Consider the following 18,417-nt stretch of genomic DNA (forward strand, 5'->3'; position numbering starts at 1 on the left):
ATATTAAGGATCACTAAACTGAAAGTACTTATCTCTGACTTAAAACTTGAACATACTCAAAATCCTGTCAGCTATGACATATTTTATGGTTTATGACAATCTAATGAATTATGGGATTAAAGGCTAGCTTTACAAAGGTTGAGGAACTTTCAAGGTGAAACTGGGTCTTAAGCCCAGTTTTCTTTCAGGTTCTTTTTTCCATGTTCATTCTATAGCAAGTTTGAGAGACATGCGTTGATGAGATGCATGCCCTGAAAAAGATCTCAGTGGTACTCCAAAGTTCCTTTGTAAAAACATAACAGTAATTTTAATGGAGATACAGTTCACAATTTACCTCAAAAGGATGAACACATTTTCCAAAGTTCTAAGCTATTAAGGCAATTACTGTAGAAAGTGCCTTAGGATGTGTTGTAGCAATATATATGGCGATGTGTTAGTACATTAGGATGTGTTATAGCAATACATTCTCTGCATAAAGAATCACTTTACATACTAAGACCATTTCTCCAAATTATTATAACTCACATTCTGTCCAAGTGGAAATGGCTAATAAATCAGTTATTGAAGAGTACCATAAGGTACAATTCTATTTTCTTCTATTGTTCTGTTACTTTAGGTTTAGTAATAATGTTTCTTTTTTGTAATTCATTAATGATCTTCCAAGTGCAGGATTCTTGGGTAGGTTGGAAAGAGGTATGGTCAGAGAGATGGAAAATTAAACTTCAGTACAAATGATCCTGTGGCCCAAGCCGATATAAACAAGTCAAAACATATTGCCAACAACTCATTCCATACAAAAATTAATATAAATACAACAATATTATATTTAATAATATAACATTACTTATTTCAATAAAAGTATATTTTCCAGCAAATCAATTAGCGGAAATAGGTCAGTAGGTGTTAAAACATGTTTGGGACTAGCTACTTGAGAAAAAGTAGACAAAAGTAGTTTTCAGACAAAACTCTGAAAAAGTTTTGAATAGCAGTGTTTATAAAATAACGTCTTATTACCAAACTAAGCAATCTTTGGTCTTATATGTTGGAATCATTTAATATGTTGGATCATCATAATTAATTAATCTGAAAATTATTTAAGTCATACAGGAATTCAATGAGTTGTTGACAGCATGTATAATTCATAATTTTATTAATAGATTTATGACATGTCTCTGCCCTTCTGCTAGATGTTGCAGATACAGTCAGTAGAAAACCTGGAGCTAAGCACAGCACAGATCCGAGAGAGAGCAAACAGGTAGTGGGAGATTTTCCACTTTGGACTATGTCTTTAGGATACACTCTCTCCCTAACTGTGTTTGCTAGTTTCCAGAACATGCTGCAAAATCTGCATACTCTCCAAGACGAATGAGAAAACTGTTATAAAGTATGGCAGATGAGAAATTCTGGGGTCCCAGGTTTGATTCCTGTAATTTCACATATGACTTTGCTGTGTTTATCTGTGGGCACTGAGGCATGCTTATTTGGAGAGTTTTTTTTCAGACTTCAATTTAAAATACTCCGATAGAGACAAAGATAGTCTGAGACCAGAAGATTTTGAAAATGTCATATATAATCCATGCTTTTAAGCACAAAAATCAATACAGCCTCAGTTATAAAGCACTAAGGTGTTGTGGTGATAATTTTGCTCATTCTGAGACCCACAGACATTTTCAGCTGTATTATTAAGATGCACTCAAGACACACTCTTTTGCACATGAGAGCAATCATATATGTAGCATCAAAATTCATTTGAGTTAATTTATACAGTGCAATTTGCAAAAAATTTACAGCACTCAAAAATGGAAGAAACTGGGACACAATTCCTTTTTCACTCTGGGAAAATGCCAGGCCCATATCCCTGGATATTTAAGCATCATCCTGCTATGATCACAAGGAGTAAATTACCTAGAAAAAAAGGAGCACTCACCACCTAGCAGGAACTGACTCCCCTGAGGCTTGAGCCACCAAAATACTCATAAGGCCGTTGATTAAAGCAGAACAGCTCACTTGCTTTGAGCTAAACACTGTATTTAATGGAATGAAGCCTTAATTAATAAATGGGGCTAATAACAGAGTATGAAATTAGTTTGAAAATCTTCCTGATTTTGACAGGACTCTGGGCACAAGTGTTCACAGACATTTCTGCCTCTTGTACAGGTCACTGTTTATTCTGTGTTTTTGTTTGTTTGTTTGTTGTTTGTTTTTTTTTTTGTTTGTTTATTTTTTGTTTTTGTTTTTTAAAAAGAGAAAATACTAAGTTCTGATTGACTCTCATTATCTAACAGAAATTCTGTGTTTATAAGCACATAAGGAAAAGAGCAGATTTTGCTCCAAGGCAGTCAAGACACTATGGCAAATATAAATATATCAGCTGCACCTTACGATTTCTTTTCAGTGGTGCCTACTAATGGAGTACAAATTCACATTCTATTTATATCCTTGCTGAGTTGTCTTCATATACAGTGAGTACCTATGCACACGTTGTAATCATGACTAATATTCAATAATAATGTATTTAGCTATTAGACAATTTCAGAGTAGCATTTTTATATATATACACACTATTTACAAGACCAGTTTTTGCTTGCAGCTCCCAATCTGTTCTCCCCATGTTAATTTTCCAAATTCTGCTGTACATATACTTGATATATACATGCGATGCATTATTACCCTAAAATATACCACTTATTCATAGTGGATGAGCTCTAGCAGTGAGATTAAAATAAAATCGATCTACATTTTGATTTCTGTTACTTCTGTAATCCCCCCCAAGATTAGATTCTCTTATCTCATATCTCTCTGTTTAGCACAGATCTGAAGAGCATGATGGACAGAAGAACATCAGTTGCTACTGGGACCAGGGAACTCCACCTGCACCAGAGAATTAAGGTTTAGACAGAAGGTGCTTAAGAAAAAAATATCTGAATTTAGCTTTATTTACTTAGTTTATTTAATATAATTATTTAATTAACCATGAGGTAACAAAAATGACTTTGTACATATCCTGAAGTTAAATGCAACAGCCAACAGTTAGTCAAACTAGACTAAAGAATATATCTTGTGGTAACTAAAATGTTACCCCAAGACTGGCTTTTGAGCTAATACATTTTGAAGAATGTTATGTTCCAACCTTGTGGTAAGCACAAGCAAATTTCTTGCAGAGAAAACTGGCAAATGCACCTATTCAGACTATCTATTTCATTTTCAGATACTAGAATATGTTGCTATGTCTTCTGTTGCTTATTGAGGTACACCAAACAACTACATTTTTTCTTATTTTTAGTGACTGTTATTCTGAAAGTTTAAAGCTGGCCTTTCTATTTTAGGATTCTGCTAAGCAGAAAACAAACAAATAAATAAATAAACAACAACAAAAAAATATTCTATTTGTAGTTTTGTGTTTAATAATAGGTCAAAGCCTCTAGGGTTTCACACTTGAATGAGTTACATCCCAGGGAATCCTGTGTACTGAGAAAGCCAGATTAATTAACATAATCAAACATGTCTCAGTAAAACCAGGATCTAAAACTACAGTGATGTCATATCCCATTATAACACCCTCTTAAAATGCTGGAATGTACAAACTGGCAATACAAATGTGGTAAAGACTACTTACATGAGATTTTGCTCCTTTTTACATTTCAATGTTGCCAGGTTGGAAGCTGGTACAGTGTTTGTAAAGTCAATGTATTGCTTTCATAAGAACTTAAATACCTTTAAATTTGTAGTTCAATATATCGTGACAAGACATTTTGATTTTATAAATTTATGTTTCAAAACTTGAACCATCATTTGGGTTGAAGTTCTGAATCACAATGCTCATCAAATATTACCCAGTGGCTTCTGGATCAAACCCAGAACTTATGGTTGACCTACATTAAAAGATTTTAAATGGTGACCAGTTCTGCTTCCTTTTTAGTTGTCTCAATCTTTTCATTCCTCCAAGGTAGTATTAAAAAAATAATAATAATCTGAATTTATCTTGTATCAGGTTCCAGCCTTGCTAACTTTTTTCATTTAAAAAATTACCTTCACCTCACAATCTTTTTCCATCATGTAGGGGTAAAAAGATGCTTCTAAAAGTGTCTGGCTTTAACAGGGTAAACTGCTTTAATCTTACTTGAGAAATATATTCCAAAATGTAATGTTCTTTTAGCTCTTTTCAGAAAACTTTCAAATTTGTCAGCAGCCTCCTTATAAAATGATTATTTAAATATATCAGATCTTAACATGTTCCAGGAACGGGCACGCTAATATAATAATAATATTTTCTGATGATTAGTACTACTATTATTTTGTCTTAATATTCCACAAGGACTCTGTCACACCAAAAAAAGTACATTCTGTAATCCTTCAGTCTATAGCTGCACATTGGCTTCTCTGTATGATTAATGTTGAGTAGCTGCATGATCTTGCATTCAGTTGCATGTTATTAGAGTGAGAAATTCTACAAAGCTGACCTGTGTTTATGTCTTGCTAACTGCAAATACACAAAGTTTTTCAAGTATTCCCATCTCTGGGGAAAAGAAAAAAAAAATAATAATAAACAACAACAACAGCAACACAAGCCTACTGGTAAAATCCACATCAGGATCATTTCTATCCAGCAACCTTAAAGCATCTCTGACTTCCAGGGTATCCTTTCTGAATATACCTCAAGTTTATAAATATAAATGGTTTACTTTAAAATGTACCTAAATACAGAGAAAAAATAGTTATATACCTTGCTGTCTGTAAGGAGAATTAGAGGTCATCATAAACCAACACATTTTGGTGAAAACTTTTTATTTTGACATACTAGTGTTTTCCATTTGTAAGGAACATATTTTGATTAACTTCTAGTACTACCAAACATAAATTATGTAATTACATAATACATAAATACATAAATAATTACATAAATGCATAAATAATTACATAGTATATACATACATTGCATCTATCATGTTGTGAACTGAGCAATATCTTAAAATGTTTTTATCCAGGTATATAAGGTATATGATATATACCTAACAGAAGTATCAAGAGATACCATAAAAGTCTTCTAAATATTGGACATAGCCATTTTTTCAGTTTTACCTACTGTTAGTAAGTAAAGCAGGTAAGTAATTTATTCCAGTAGTAATATGGCAAGGATAAAGAGATGGTAATTAAAACAAAAGTGAGTTAAAATACTTAAAGCAATTAGAGAATATTTTATCAAAGCTTGTGATTAAATACTAAGTACACTTCTATGTTTCTAATCTCATTAAAGTCAATAGTATGTTTTTTGTTGAACTGGAACTCTCATGGAGAACTGTTTGAATTCATACAGAAGAGTATTTTACTATTCATCACTACTTATGTCATAATTTTCAAAAGCTTGAAAACAGTATTTGTATTTATCAGAACAAAATGATTCAACAGAGTAGTTGCTATGTAAAGCACAAGCAAGTGTATGTTGTTTTTTTTTCCCCACAGAGATTTCAGGAAGTTTGAACTCAGCATATCCAAACTACAGGTTATATTTATAATTAATAGAACTGTTCTTATTGGTAAAATGGAGAATCCATGCTAGTGGCACTACTAACATTGTAAGAAAATCTCTCTTGCTTTAATGCAAATGATTGAAATGCAAGACCAAATCACTGTTGAAGTACACAATACACAATGGTGCCTTCAGAAGCAGTCCCATGAAATGCTTATTTTAAGGAGAAAGATAAGAATCAGCAGTTCTGAACATACAAAGGAAGTACTCTACACTAATCCAGTAGAACACTTGCTTTGACAGACTGTCCTTGAGCAAATAGAGGCATTCTTAGATTTGTTCCCTACTGTGTTTCCAGTTAAGGGTGTGAACAGGTTCTTTTCATGCTTATTGTTGTCATCCCAGGTGAGGGTAAGAACAAGAAGAAAAAGATAATTTTTTTTGCAAAATGGGCAGAGAAACTTAAGAGTACTGAATGCAGAGAGTATGGAATCATTACTTAAAAAAAAAAAATGCTCAGGGAACAGAGGAAATAGATTAGTGATGTTCTAGAATATTCTTTAGCCATATATTTGGTAGGTATCAACAAAGAAAGCGAAACTGGATCTAAAAGGAGGTAAGAGTTATTTAGTGATGGATGCCTGCTGAACAACCTTGAAGAAGAGACTTGAAAAATAATGATATAGGGAAAATAGAAAACATAAATTAAGACAGACAAAGAACACAGACAAAAGCTACAGGTGGGATTTTTTTGAAGGGGAAAAAAAAAAAAAAAAAAGGCAATATTCCAGGAGGTGGAGCTTGCAATTCCCTATTTCTAACACACAGTCTGTTCTTAGAAATAAAGAAAAAAAAATCAACCACCTGTTTCTTATGCTTTATTTCATCTCGTCTACATGGTGACCTTCTTTTTAGATATATATTCTGTGTTAAAATTTTTTTCTACACTTCACCCTGTGTTTCTGTCTTCTGAAATGAGTTTATTTTATTTCTAGCTTGTACTTCTGTTAAATTTCAGTTTATTTTATTCCACTTCTTCTTCTTGATGAATTTTAGCTTTTGTTTGTTTGTTTTTCCCCACATTCTCCCTCTTTCTTCAGCCCCTGAGCTTCCTGTGGCTTTTTAATAGTTTAAATAAGACTCTGGCCTGAGATAGTAATATGGTCACCTATGAATCTGTGCAAGTAGTGGGGCTGCAGAAGGACATCAGCTGCTGTCTAATACCAATCAGTGACTACAGGAAAAAGCAAGCCAGTATATTATACTTAGGCAGACAGAGAGGAGGATATGCCCAGGCAGATACATTTCACATATGCAGAGAGCCATCCCTAAACTGTTCCCAGATTTCTCCTTCCATTGATTCTCCCAGACATGCTGTTCAAAGGCTCCTCATTAAAAAACATTGTCTTTTAGGCTCAGAGAGAGTGTTCCCATTCCACAGTCTCAGGCATATTTTCCTCATCTGTCCCAGTTCAGATATAACCCTTCTTCATACATCTTTCATCTTCTTTTCTGGACAGACAGATTTTCTCACACAGAAGTTCTCAGTACCAGCTCATAAATCCTTACCCTTTTCTAATGCAAGCACCTCCTGACTTCAGTGAACTTTTATTTTTGGTTTCTCTAACAGTAACTGTAACCACCTCACTTTCCACCTGTACTTGTAAACTTACTCATGCTATGGTCCTCCCCCCCTTTTTCCCCAGCATTAACTTTCCTGTCCCCCTCTTGCAACGTTCTTTCCCCCATTCCTTCCCAGATCCCTTTCACTCTCCTCTCCAGTGGGACGTTCAGACTTTCTCGGTTTGGGTGTGCCTGTTGGTCTGTTTTATGTTACTAGATCATCTCCCTTTTCTAACGTAACAAGTAGAATAGAACAGGATACTCTTCCCGCGTCCATCGGCACCGTACTTGCAAAAAGAGACTGAAACAGAGATCCTTCGTCCCCTCCCTTTCCTCAGAAGACGCACGGCACCACCCAGCCCCGAACCTCCAGAGCCCTCCACCCCTTTGGATTCCCCCTGGCTCTCTCTCCCGCGGCGGGGCCATCTGCCCCAGCGGGGGCAGCACCCTGCCCGCCGCCATCCCCCCCTGCTCCCACTGCAGGGAGCTGCGTTGCGCTGCAGAGAGGGGGCGAGGGCCGCCCCCCGCCCTGCCCTCCGCGCCCGCCCCCCCGCCGCCACCACCACCACCACCGCCGCCGCCGCAGGATCCGTGGCGCCCCCCGCGCCCGGGATGCGGCCGGCGGCGGGGTGCCGGCTGCTGGCAGGAGCCGGGGGCAGGCGGGTGGGGAGGTGGGCTCCGGCCGCCGCCCGCCGCCGCGGCGGGGATTAGGCTCCGTCCCGCCCGGCTGCCATGCGGGGCGGCGGGGCCCGGCGGGCGGCAGGCGGGCGGCGGGAGCGGAGCCACCGGAGCTCTCCAGGGTGCTGAGCCGATTCTGAGCGCCTCCTTCGGCAGCATGATCCGGCCGCGGTACCTCCGCGCGGTCGTCTCTGGGTTTTACCTGTGGGAAGCCGCGGTTCTGCTCAGGTGAGGTGGTTTTCCGAGGGCAGGGCGCCGTGCCTGCCCGCCGTCCGTTCTCCTCGCGCGGGGAATGAGCCGCCGCGGTCGCTGCCGTCCCTCGGCAGCAGGGCTCTGGGCACGGACACCGCACGCGTGGGGTCCGCGCCTCGCGAATGACTTCGTAACAGTGCATCGCCTTGAATCTGGGGTCGCGTTCGGGGAATGGAGGGCTAGGTGATACCTGCTCACCTGCTTTTTGATCTGGGAATGTTATCACCTGTGAGCACCTGTGAGCTCACAGGTTCAAAGCAAATCTTTTCTTTCTTTTCAAAGCAAATCTTTTCTTTCTTTTTGAAGTTAGATTAATGATCTGTTTTGTATCTACATGTGTAATGTAAACAGTTTCTAATATGTTTTTATTGTAATTGTGCCAAAAGATAGAGATTTTAAGAATCTGGATCACATGGTATGAGATTAATCAACTTCGTGTGGAAAGAGTAAATGCATGTATATGACAGTTTAAATTCTCCAGTTGCATCAAATATTTTATGTTAAGTGTAGATGACCAAACCCTTGTGTAGTGTGTAGATGACCAAACCCCCAAACCCTTGTGTAGTGTATGCAAGGTGAGCAATAATGTGATATTATAACTTTATTTTAATGTACTTATAGCATATATTTCTCTTTGGTATATTATTTAAATCCCATCCATCCCATCCTACTATTGAATGATTAATCCTTAATCCTAAAAATCTTTAATTGTTCGGTTAATAATAAAAGCTTTCTTTTTTTTTTTTTTTTTTTTTTTTTAAGGTTAAAAAAGTGTAAAAGTTTTAGAAGGTATACAGGTATTTCACCTCAGATAATTCTGGACTAACGTTTGTTTCAAAATGTATACAAGCATCTTATTTTGCATAAATTCAAATTTTGTTCAATGTTGATAAAACCTGTTGTACTATGATAACCTGCTGCTCTTCAATTATCATTTTCTCAAAATGACCATGGTTACTCCGTGCAAAGCTGTAGAACTATCTTGCATATAGTGTCTGAGAAAGACCTCAGAAAGCTGCTTGGAATATATCACAATATAGAGACTGCTGGTGGTCTGAAGTACAACCCAAGAAAGCTGAGTGAGTTCACTGAGACCCATAGGAGTATCTTCCATGCCCAAGACAGCTTGCTTTGAAATTGAAAAAGTGTACAAAAAAAAAAAAAAAAAAAAAAGAAAATCATTAAACATTAAAAGCTGCAGGATTCCCAAGCTTCTTGGAGCCATTATTTCCAGTTCTCTTCCAACTTAAGCCTTGTGATTTACATCAGAGTAAAGGGGACAGGGAACAGTAGAACACTGATTCCACTCCCTGTATGACACAAGCTCCCAGCCTTAGCACCTATTTAATATCCTCAGTGAAAAGATGAACATGCCAGCAATTTCTGGAAGCAACCTGGTCTTAAGTTTTTAACTTGTTTAAACACTGTAGAAAAAATCAAAACAAAACAATATATCTTCTCTAATACTGTGCAACATTGAAACTTCCCTCCCCTTCATTAACAAGCACTCAAAGCTGTGTAAGAAGACTGATAAAACCTTAGAGGAAAAACTTTCTTGTCCAACAGCCATGAAGCTGACTAAAGTGATTGTCTAAATACTATGCCTGTGAGCATAAACAACTATAGTTGTTTAGCTTTATTTTCAGTATAGGTCAAATGAAAACAAAAAGGTTTCTTATCAATATAGGTTACAAAATTAAGGGCATTCTATTTAGTGAGCAAGGTCTCTGGTTTTACATGCTTCACAAGAGAAAACTGCAATTGATTTTCTTTTTTTTCTTTCTTTTTTTTTTTAATAATTAATTTCCATCCCGTATTTAAAGGTTTTTCAAATTGAAATGACTGAAACAAAATGTATACTGGCCATTGTAGGATCTAGTCATTAATTTGATTTCTGAAAGACATTGAAGAGAAAACATCACTAATAATACTTCATAATATTGTCTTAGATTAATAAAATATTTATTGATAATACAATAATATATTTTACACAGGAAAAACAAGCATTTAAGGACATAGTAGTCCATTATGTTTTCAGTGTTGTATTTGAGAACTGGGAGAACTTGTTGTATTGAGAACTGGTCATCAGACCTCAAATTAAAAAATATTATATATTAATGGCTGAGACTATAATATATATATATATGCTACATATATATACTATACTATATACTACTGTATATATATACTACATTTATATATAGTGTATATATATATACACTATAATATATATTATATATTAATGACTGTCACTGACTATATTAATGAGTGCTATGTTAAGAAGTGGGGTAAAAACCTGGGGGGGGGGGGGGGGGAAGGAAATGAGCCTGAAAAATAATTAATTCACTTCCAAACAAGAAAAAAAAAAAAAAAAAAGAAAAAAGAAAAAAAGAAAGCATTTCCAAGCTAGAGTTTGATGTCATCATGTCATCATTATCTCAAAGACAGAATATTCCTCTGAGTTTTCTTTAAAGTAATATGCTGGTAAGGTAAATTCCTCTCTATTTGCTTGGATTCCAAGAGGTCATGCCAAGAGCAAGATCATGTTTGTAGATTTACAGAAGGATAGTATTTGTGAATCATTTATGATAAAGATCATATTTGTGAGTCAAACAATTTTATGACAGCTCTCAAACTTGCATTGGCACCAATACAGCTCTCTTAGAATTACTTTGTCAGGGATTTGCCAGAGAATTTGCTTTCTACTTAAAGAGAATAGCGTATGCATTTTGTTATATAGACCTATGTTTGGGGAAAGCACATAGGAAAGGTCGGTAGCACTATGGAAATGCAGAATAGATTGTCTCTTTAGGATATTTTTAGGTAACTATGTTAGCAGAGACCAAGAATCATCCTATGATTAAATTATTGCCTCTTTCCTTGTTCTGTTCGTTGCCCCATTGGCCTTATATTGGAAGAAAACAGAGACAGCTAATTGTACTTAGAAGCCATATTCTTGTGGGGACAAAAAAAAAAAAAAAAAAAAAAAAAAAAAAAAAGAATCTCCATTCTCTAACTCTGGGATATGTCTGTGCTCACAACACAGTTAACTGATTTTGAAATTATTCTTGCATTGCATTACAAATCGATTTCAGATGAGTAGCTTTAAGATCCAAAAGTCAATTTCTGTTAAGCCAGCATCAGTTCCTCTGATACAAGTAATGAAAGAGAAAGAAACAACAGCTAAAAATCATTAAATTTGTGTTGTCATAACAAACATATTTGAAAATAAAGTTTTCCAGGTGTTCTGATGAGACTTCAGCAGCTTATTAAGATGTCAAGAATTATATCTACAATACTATTCAAGAAATAAAAGTCTTTGATAAAATCAGGATGTCAATAAAATAGTGGGTGAACAAAAATGTAGTAATTCAAGCCAAGGGCAATGAGGCACAACATTTTCCTTAGCAGCCCTGACTCAATTTGAAAAGTTTCTGTGGGATGAATCAGTAAACAGACTCCAGATTCTAATGAAAAAGACCTGATGTGTGTCAGGGAGCAGACAGAGAAAGGGAAAGTGATCTGGGAATTCAGACTCACTAGAAGGAAGGCAGGAGTAGAATTCTACTAACAAGGCTTGCAGTCCCACACAACCTAGAACTAGAACAGAGTAAATCCTGTCCAAAAAAAAGTTCAGATTGCTGAGCCTAGTCCATAATAATGTGGTAGGTTTGAGGTCAAGGCAGAAAGTCAGGTCAGTAGATCAGGTTCAGGACCAGAATTAGGAAGGTACAAGGCTGGGTGCAGGTGCACCTGCACTGTAGTTCAGGCAGAGACAACAACTATTCTCCAGCATTCCTGATGGGGAAAAAAGGAAAGGAAAAAAAAAAAAAAAAGAGAGAGAGAGAGAGAAAGGAAAAGGAAAAGAAGAGGAGAAAGAAGAAGGAGAAGGACAAGAAGGAGAAGGACAAGAAGGAGAAGAAGAAGGAGAAGGAGAAGGAGAAGGAGAAGGAGAAGGAGAAGGAGAAGGAGAAGGAGAAGGAGAAGGAGAAGGAGAAGGAGGAGAGAAATAAACAGCTTCTGAGAGAAAGGGGTGAGCCCCTGCTGAGATTTTGCACAGCTTTTGTCAAACAGCTCTGCTTCAAAGCTGGGCTGCTGCACTATTAGAGCTGGCACTGAGCCCAGCCAGGCCCCTGGGATCAAGGAAATGTGCTAAGGGCCCTTATAAAATGTCAGGAAGAGAACACTGGGGTTCCCTTGAAAGATGTACCCATAACCAGGCACTGTAATTTCCAAAAAATAGGACAAAAATAAAGGGCTTTTTTGTGGGGGAGCAAGACGACAGAAATCAAATTCTCTCATATTTCAAATATACCAGTAAAAACACTGAAATCTCTTTGAACCAAATATGAGTTTTATTACTAGTATGAATTTGATCAGCAGTTTTACTATCTATTCTTTATTTCTATAAGAAAACAGTTATTTTCCTAAATGACTACCATGTTAATAACATTGAGAAAGAAATAATGCACAGAGCTTTGAGTTATAATACAATAAGCTATAAGAAAATAAAATTGAATAACAAAGCAGTTTCAATTAAGAACAAGTCTTTCAATTCTTATTGTACTAGTGACATTTTCTTACTTTCCAGCCTCTCCTAGTTCATTTCTAGCCAAATGATGCTAACAACTACTGAAAGACAGAAATATTTTGAGATGACTGTTGTGCTTCTCTATGATGAAAAATGTAATAGCTCCTCCATCAAATTAGTCTTGTCCAGCTATCCTAGTGTGACAATTAGAGAAAATGAACATTTTTATAAGATTAGAGCTTCTTATTTTAGCAGATTTAGAATATAAGCTTAAAATTACGTTACTGACTGTTATGTAATAATACCTATAGGGAATGATTCCAGTAAATCAGCTTTTCTCAAGTAGCAAGCAATGAAGAACCCTTCTGTGTGGTATTGCATCTTCTTTTTGCATCTGCTTTTCCTACAGATCTTTATGATGTTTATTGGAAGAATCAGTAAAAACAGACAGAAACTAAAAAGAAGTCTTTTTACTGTCACTGATATATAGGTATTGTGAACAGATTGAGTAAAAGGCACCTTCTTGAGGACAAGTATCAGCTAACAGCAAAAATGGATCATCTCAAGAAACATGAAAAGACACAGCCAGAAACTGTGTAACAAGAATGCAGGACCAAAGCATGAGAATGAGAAGAACATTAGGAAGAAGAGTCTTCAATAACATGAAGAGGAAAGAAGGCAAAAATATTTGAGACTGTACTTTATTTATTTATTTATTTATTTATTTTTCCCCAGCAGTGAATATATCCTATTACTCTTTGTGGCTTCAGAAGCATTAGGATCCTTCCTAACTGATGTCTTCAGGTGCTGTGCCAATATAAATGCTAAATAGTGATAGTAGAAAGGAAAAAAGTACAAAAATAGCATGTTAATATATTAATAAAAGAGTAAAATATATTAATAAAAGAGTAAAAGGATATATTTTGTTGTCACTCTTCCAGTCAGCTCTTTCATAAGTTGCTCCAACATTATTCAAGAGAAATACTTGGTCCACTTCAATGAACTTCCAGTTTTGTTAGCAACATATCTGCTGGCTAAGGGTGTCCTACTAGATAAGTAAAAACAAATGTCACAAAGTGGAAACTTGCCAGCGATAGTAAGTTGTTGTTTTTTAAAGAGTTTTGAGGGCAAAAATAAAAATTATGAAATCAGTTGTGACTTACCATGCTTCTTTGAAGCAAAACTATTTTAACTGCCTTTTAGGAAAGAAATAAAACAAAACAAAACAAAACACTTGTTTTGTGAGCTCTCCTTATCTAGCTATATGAATAGATACTTATACTAAGCAAATCTCTATATAACATGTGCTATATACAACATATACAAAACATGTAACATACAATATAATACCTCTATAACTTCAGATCCTAGAAAGACTGCCCATAAAAAATCCCATCCTAATCCACCAGTATTACATGAGAATACGCTGGCATCATGTAAAGCCACAGAACCAACATGAAAGCTCTTTGACAACCTTGTAATCACTGAATACTGACTTAAGGAAGGTAGCTAGGACACTGTAATAGTGTCCCAAGTGTAGTGCTACCCTCAGTGTATTAGCCCAACAGGGTACTCTTTGGGCTGCATCGCTGTGTTAGCCCGTTGCACAGTTTTTACACGATCAGGGTGTGCAGTGGTTCACTTCAACAGTAGTCATGTAAAGTAAAGCACAGACTTTGCACAGCTAAATTATTAGTAACTGCAGTATTTTAAGATTTATGTTAATTCTGTGTCTAAGTATTTATATAATGCCTCCACGAAGAGATGTGGTTCTGAGCAATGTTTTCCCTGGTGCTATCAGGTCAGATGCATTTAGCAATTTTAGAACTAAAATCAAAGTAAGTAAATTTCAACATCCCATCTGGATTACATCCCATAAAACATAAAAGACTTAAAAGACTTTTTTTTTTTTTTTTTTTTTTTTTTTAAGGGTTGGGGGTGGAGAGGAACAGTGGGTGGGGTGAAGTCTATGTTTTTTGGTTTTATTTCATTGCTTCACCTGGAAGAGAAAATGCTTTATGCAAACTCAAATTTTTTTTTCTTTTTTCTTTTTTTTTTTTTTTTAAGTGCATATTGATCAGAAGTTCTGTTTATGTTCAGCTCTTACACATTGAAGACAGATTCTCTGTTGTTTTGAAAATATTACATTTTTTTACTACACAAAATGAATACAAAATGCACCCACTTGAGACAGTAATATATGATTACAAAAGGAACAGTACAACAGAGAAGTTGAATTAAAGGAGCTATTTACACCCGGTTTCTCAATATATGGGTTAAAATTTTACCTTTAAAACTTATCCCAAAAATTCTATCACTGTGCAAATATATTCTAAAAACTTACCTAGGTTTTCAATTATTTTTGCTGTTCCTGCGCAGAGGTGAATGCAAGGGTACTCGAATTTGCATCTATAATCAACATGAACACAAGTGTATTTGTTTGGATTCTCTAAGTAATGGCCTTTTTCATCCTTTTCAACAGTGGTTATTCTTTCAAGAGATGAAGTGTCTTGCACATAATAAAAACCAAAGCATATCTGGTCATTATTTTATCTTTATCCGGAATATTTCAATTTGTTTAAATGAAGCTAGGAAAATTGACATGACAATAAAGGGGGTGCTGGATACATGGCATAAACAATACTAGTATAGCAAAGACAAATCATGTATGTAAGGGGAATTTAAAACACCACTTTCTGCGTAAGAAAATGCATGTATCGGCTCTGGGGCAGATGCGTTCTGCAGCGGAGTGGGGGATCAGACAGGCAGCGCTAATTTTTCCGGCACCGAGGTCACTCGAGGGAGCCGCCAGGGCCCGGCAGCCCTCGTGAGAGCGGTGAATGAGGCGAGAACGAGGCGTAGGTAGAGCCAGCAGCACCCCCTCCCCGGCCCTTCATAAGCTGCCCCTAGGGAGCACGCACGACCAAGAGCACGACGACCAGGCAAACAGGGCGTGGTGCGTCAGAAGGGAGAGGCGCGGCAGTTCGTGCAGGCAGGGTGAGCAGGAAGGGCAGAGCGCTCCCCCCCCCGCCCATACGAACACCTCCTCTAACGGCGGTCTACCGCTAGCTCAGCTGCAATGGTGTACACCAGGCACAGTGTGCTCTCCAGGAAGTCTGTACACACCCAGACCGACTGCCCGCTCAAAACTGCGGCAGTTCAGGTCTCTGAGTGCAGGGAGTGCCTGAGCCTGTTGCTACCACCTGCAGGGGGCAAAGAGACTGTGTGCGTGAGGTGCGAGCAGGTGGATGACCTGGTCCACCTCGTGGCAGAACTCAAGGAGGAGGTCGAGAGGTTGAGCGATATCAGGGATTGTGAGTGGGAGATAGACTGGTGGAGCAACTCCCTGCGCTGCCTGAAGGACAGACCCCGGGGTGAGACACCCCAAATGGGGGTGGACCCCCTGCCCTGTTGCTGTCAGGCAGAGGCAGGGGACCTAGGAGTTGAGGAGGAATGGAGACACGTCCCTGCTCGACATTGCAGGCGATGCCCAGCCCCACCTTCCCAGGCCCTGCAGCTTGAGAAGACCGGTAGCTGAGGAAGAGGTAGAAAGTCTTCCCAGGAGGATGCCTAGGACGAGGAAGTGGACTCCACACCTCAGGACTGCCTCCACTAGGACAGAAAGAAGGGTGATTGTTGTGGGCGACTCCCTTCTCAAGGGAACAGAGGGCCCTATTTGTCGGCCTGACCCTACCCGTAGGGAAGTCTGCTGCCTCCCTGGGGCCAGGGTCAGGGACATTGCCAGAAAACTTCCCAACCTGGTTTGCTCCTCTGACTATTATCCTCTTTTAGTAGTCCAGGCTGGCAGTAATGACATTGCAGAGAGAAGCCTGAAGACCATCAAACGGGACTTTAGGGGACTGGGACAGTTAGTGGATGGAGCGGGAGCACAGGTGGTGTTTTCGTTCATCCCTATGGTGGCAGGGAGGGGTACAGAGAGGACACGGAAAGCCCACCTGATAAAGACGTGGCTCAGAGGCTGGTGCCAGCACAGAAATTTTTTATTTTATTTTATTTTATTTATTTATTTATTTTTGACCATGGGGCACTTTACTCAGCACCCGGCCTGATGGCCACAGACAGGTCCCTGTCTCTAAGGGGAAAATGGATCCTGGGCCAGGAGCTGGTGGGGCTCATTGAGAGGGCTTTAAACTAGGTGAGAAGGGGGATGGGGCTGAAACAAGGCTTGTTAGAGCTGTGCCAGGGGTAACAATGGCAAGGCTGGGAGAGAAGGCAATGACCCAGCTGAAGTGCATCTACACTAATGCACGCAGCATGGGTAACAAACAGGAGGAGCTGGAAGGCATTGTGTGGCAGGCAGGCTACGACTTGGTTGCCCTCATGGAAATGTGGTGGGACCACTCTCATGACTGGAGTGCTGCAATGTCTGGCTATAGGCTCTTCAGAAGGGACAGGCAGCATGGAAGGGGTGGTGGTGTCGTTCTCTATACCAGAGAGAGTTTCGATTTCACGGAACTTGAGGCTGTGAATGATAAGGTTGAATCCCTATGGGTTAGGATCAGCAGGAAGGCCAACAAGGCAAGCATCCTGGTGGGGGTCTTTTATAGACTGCCAAACCAGGATGAGGAGACTGATGAGGAGTTCTACAGGAAGCTGACAAAAGTTGTGAAATCGTCAGCGCTTGTTCTCGTGGGGGACTTCAGCTTCCCAGATATATCCTGGAAGCACAAACACAGCCCAGAGAAAGCAGTCTAGGAGGTTTCTGGAGAGCGTGGAAGATGGCTTCCTGATACAGCTGGTTAGTGAGCCTACCAGGGGAAGTGCACCGCTAGACCTTCTCTTCACAAACAGAGAAGGACTGGTGGGAGATGTGGTGGTTGGAAACTGTCTTGGGCAGAGTGACCATGAAATGGTAGAGTTCCCCATTCTTGGAGAAGCCAGGAAGGGGACCAGTAAAACCGCGGTATTGGACTTCCGAAGGGCCGACTTTGAACTGTTCAGGACACTGGTTGGTAGAGTCCCTTGGGAGGTGGTTCTGAAGGGCAGAGGAGTCCAGGAAGGCTGGGCGCTCTTCAAGAAGGAAATCTTAATGGTGCAGGAGCGGTCTGTCCCCACGTGCCCAAAGACGAGCTGGAGGGGAAGAAGACTGGCCTGGCTGAACAGAGAGTTGTGGTTTGAGCTTAGCAGGAAAAAGAGGGTTTACAATCTTTGGAAAAGAGCGTGGGCCACTCGGGAGAACAAGGATGTTGCGAGGAAATGCAGGGACAAAATTAGAAAGGCCAAAGCTCATCTGGAGCTCAATCTGGCGACTGCTGTCAAAGACAACAAAAAATCTTTTTACAAATACATTAATGCAAAATAGAGGACTAAGGAGAATCTCCAGCCTTTACTGGATGCGGGGGGGAACTTAGTTACGAAAGATGAGGAAAAGGCAGAGGTGCTTAATGCCTTCTTTGCCTCAGTCTTTAGCAGCAAAACCAGTTGCTCTCTGGATACCCAGAATCCTGAACTGGTGGAAGGGGATGGGGAGAAGAATGTGGCCCTCACTACCCATGAAGAAATGTTTGGCGACTTGCTACGGCACTTGGATGTATGCAAGTCGATGGGGCCAGATGGGATCGACCTGAGGATACTGAGAGTACTGGCAGAGGAGCTGGCCAAGCCGCTTACCATCGTTTATCAGCAGTCCTGGCTGTCAGGGGAGGTCCCAGTTGACTGGAGGCTAGCAAAGGTGACGCCCATCTACAAGAACGGCCGGAGGGCAGACCCGGGAAACTATAGGCCTGTCAGTTTGACCTCAGTGCCAGGGAAACTCATGGAGAAGATTATCTTAAGTGTCATCACGCGGCACTTAAAGGTGAACCAGGTTATATGTCCCAGTCAGCATGGGTTTATGAAAGGCAGG

General features: G+C 39.2%; 1 protein-coding gene and 1 long non-coding RNA gene across 3 annotated transcripts in view; one reads left to right on the top strand and one right to left on the bottom strand.

Annotated features, from left to right (window-relative positions):
* The first annotated feature begins 7,626 nt into the window (after positions 1–7,626).
* Positions 7,627–18,417, top strand: part of GLRA3 (glycine receptor alpha 3) — a 92,527-nt gene continuing 81,736 nt past the window's right edge. The window contains exon 1 of one of the 2 annotated variants that reach the window (XM_027456514.3): positions 7,627–7,996. In XM_027456514.3, coding sequence (XP_027312315.1) covers positions 7,926–7,996 — 71 coding nt within the window. In that variant the 5' untranslated portion in view covers positions 7,627–7,925. The remainder of the gene's footprint in view (positions 7,997–18,417) is intronic. The other variant, XM_027456515.3, reaches the window with a different exon arrangement.
* On the bottom strand, positions 13,328–15,402 carry LOC140002334 (uncharacterized). The gene is made up of 3 exons (XR_011808701.1): positions 15,242–15,402; positions 14,896–14,960; positions 13,328–13,599 (listed from the first exon to the last, which is right to left on the bottom strand). It is a non-coding gene; the product is annotated as an uncharacterized lncRNA (long non-coding RNA).

This window comes from Anas platyrhynchos, chromosome 4, assembly GCF_047663525.1.
Source record: "Anas platyrhynchos isolate ZD024472 breed Pekin duck chromosome 4, IASCAAS_PekinDuck_T2T, whole genome shotgun sequence".
NCBI lineage: Eukaryota > Metazoa > Chordata > Aves > Anseriformes > Anatidae > Anas > Anas platyrhynchos.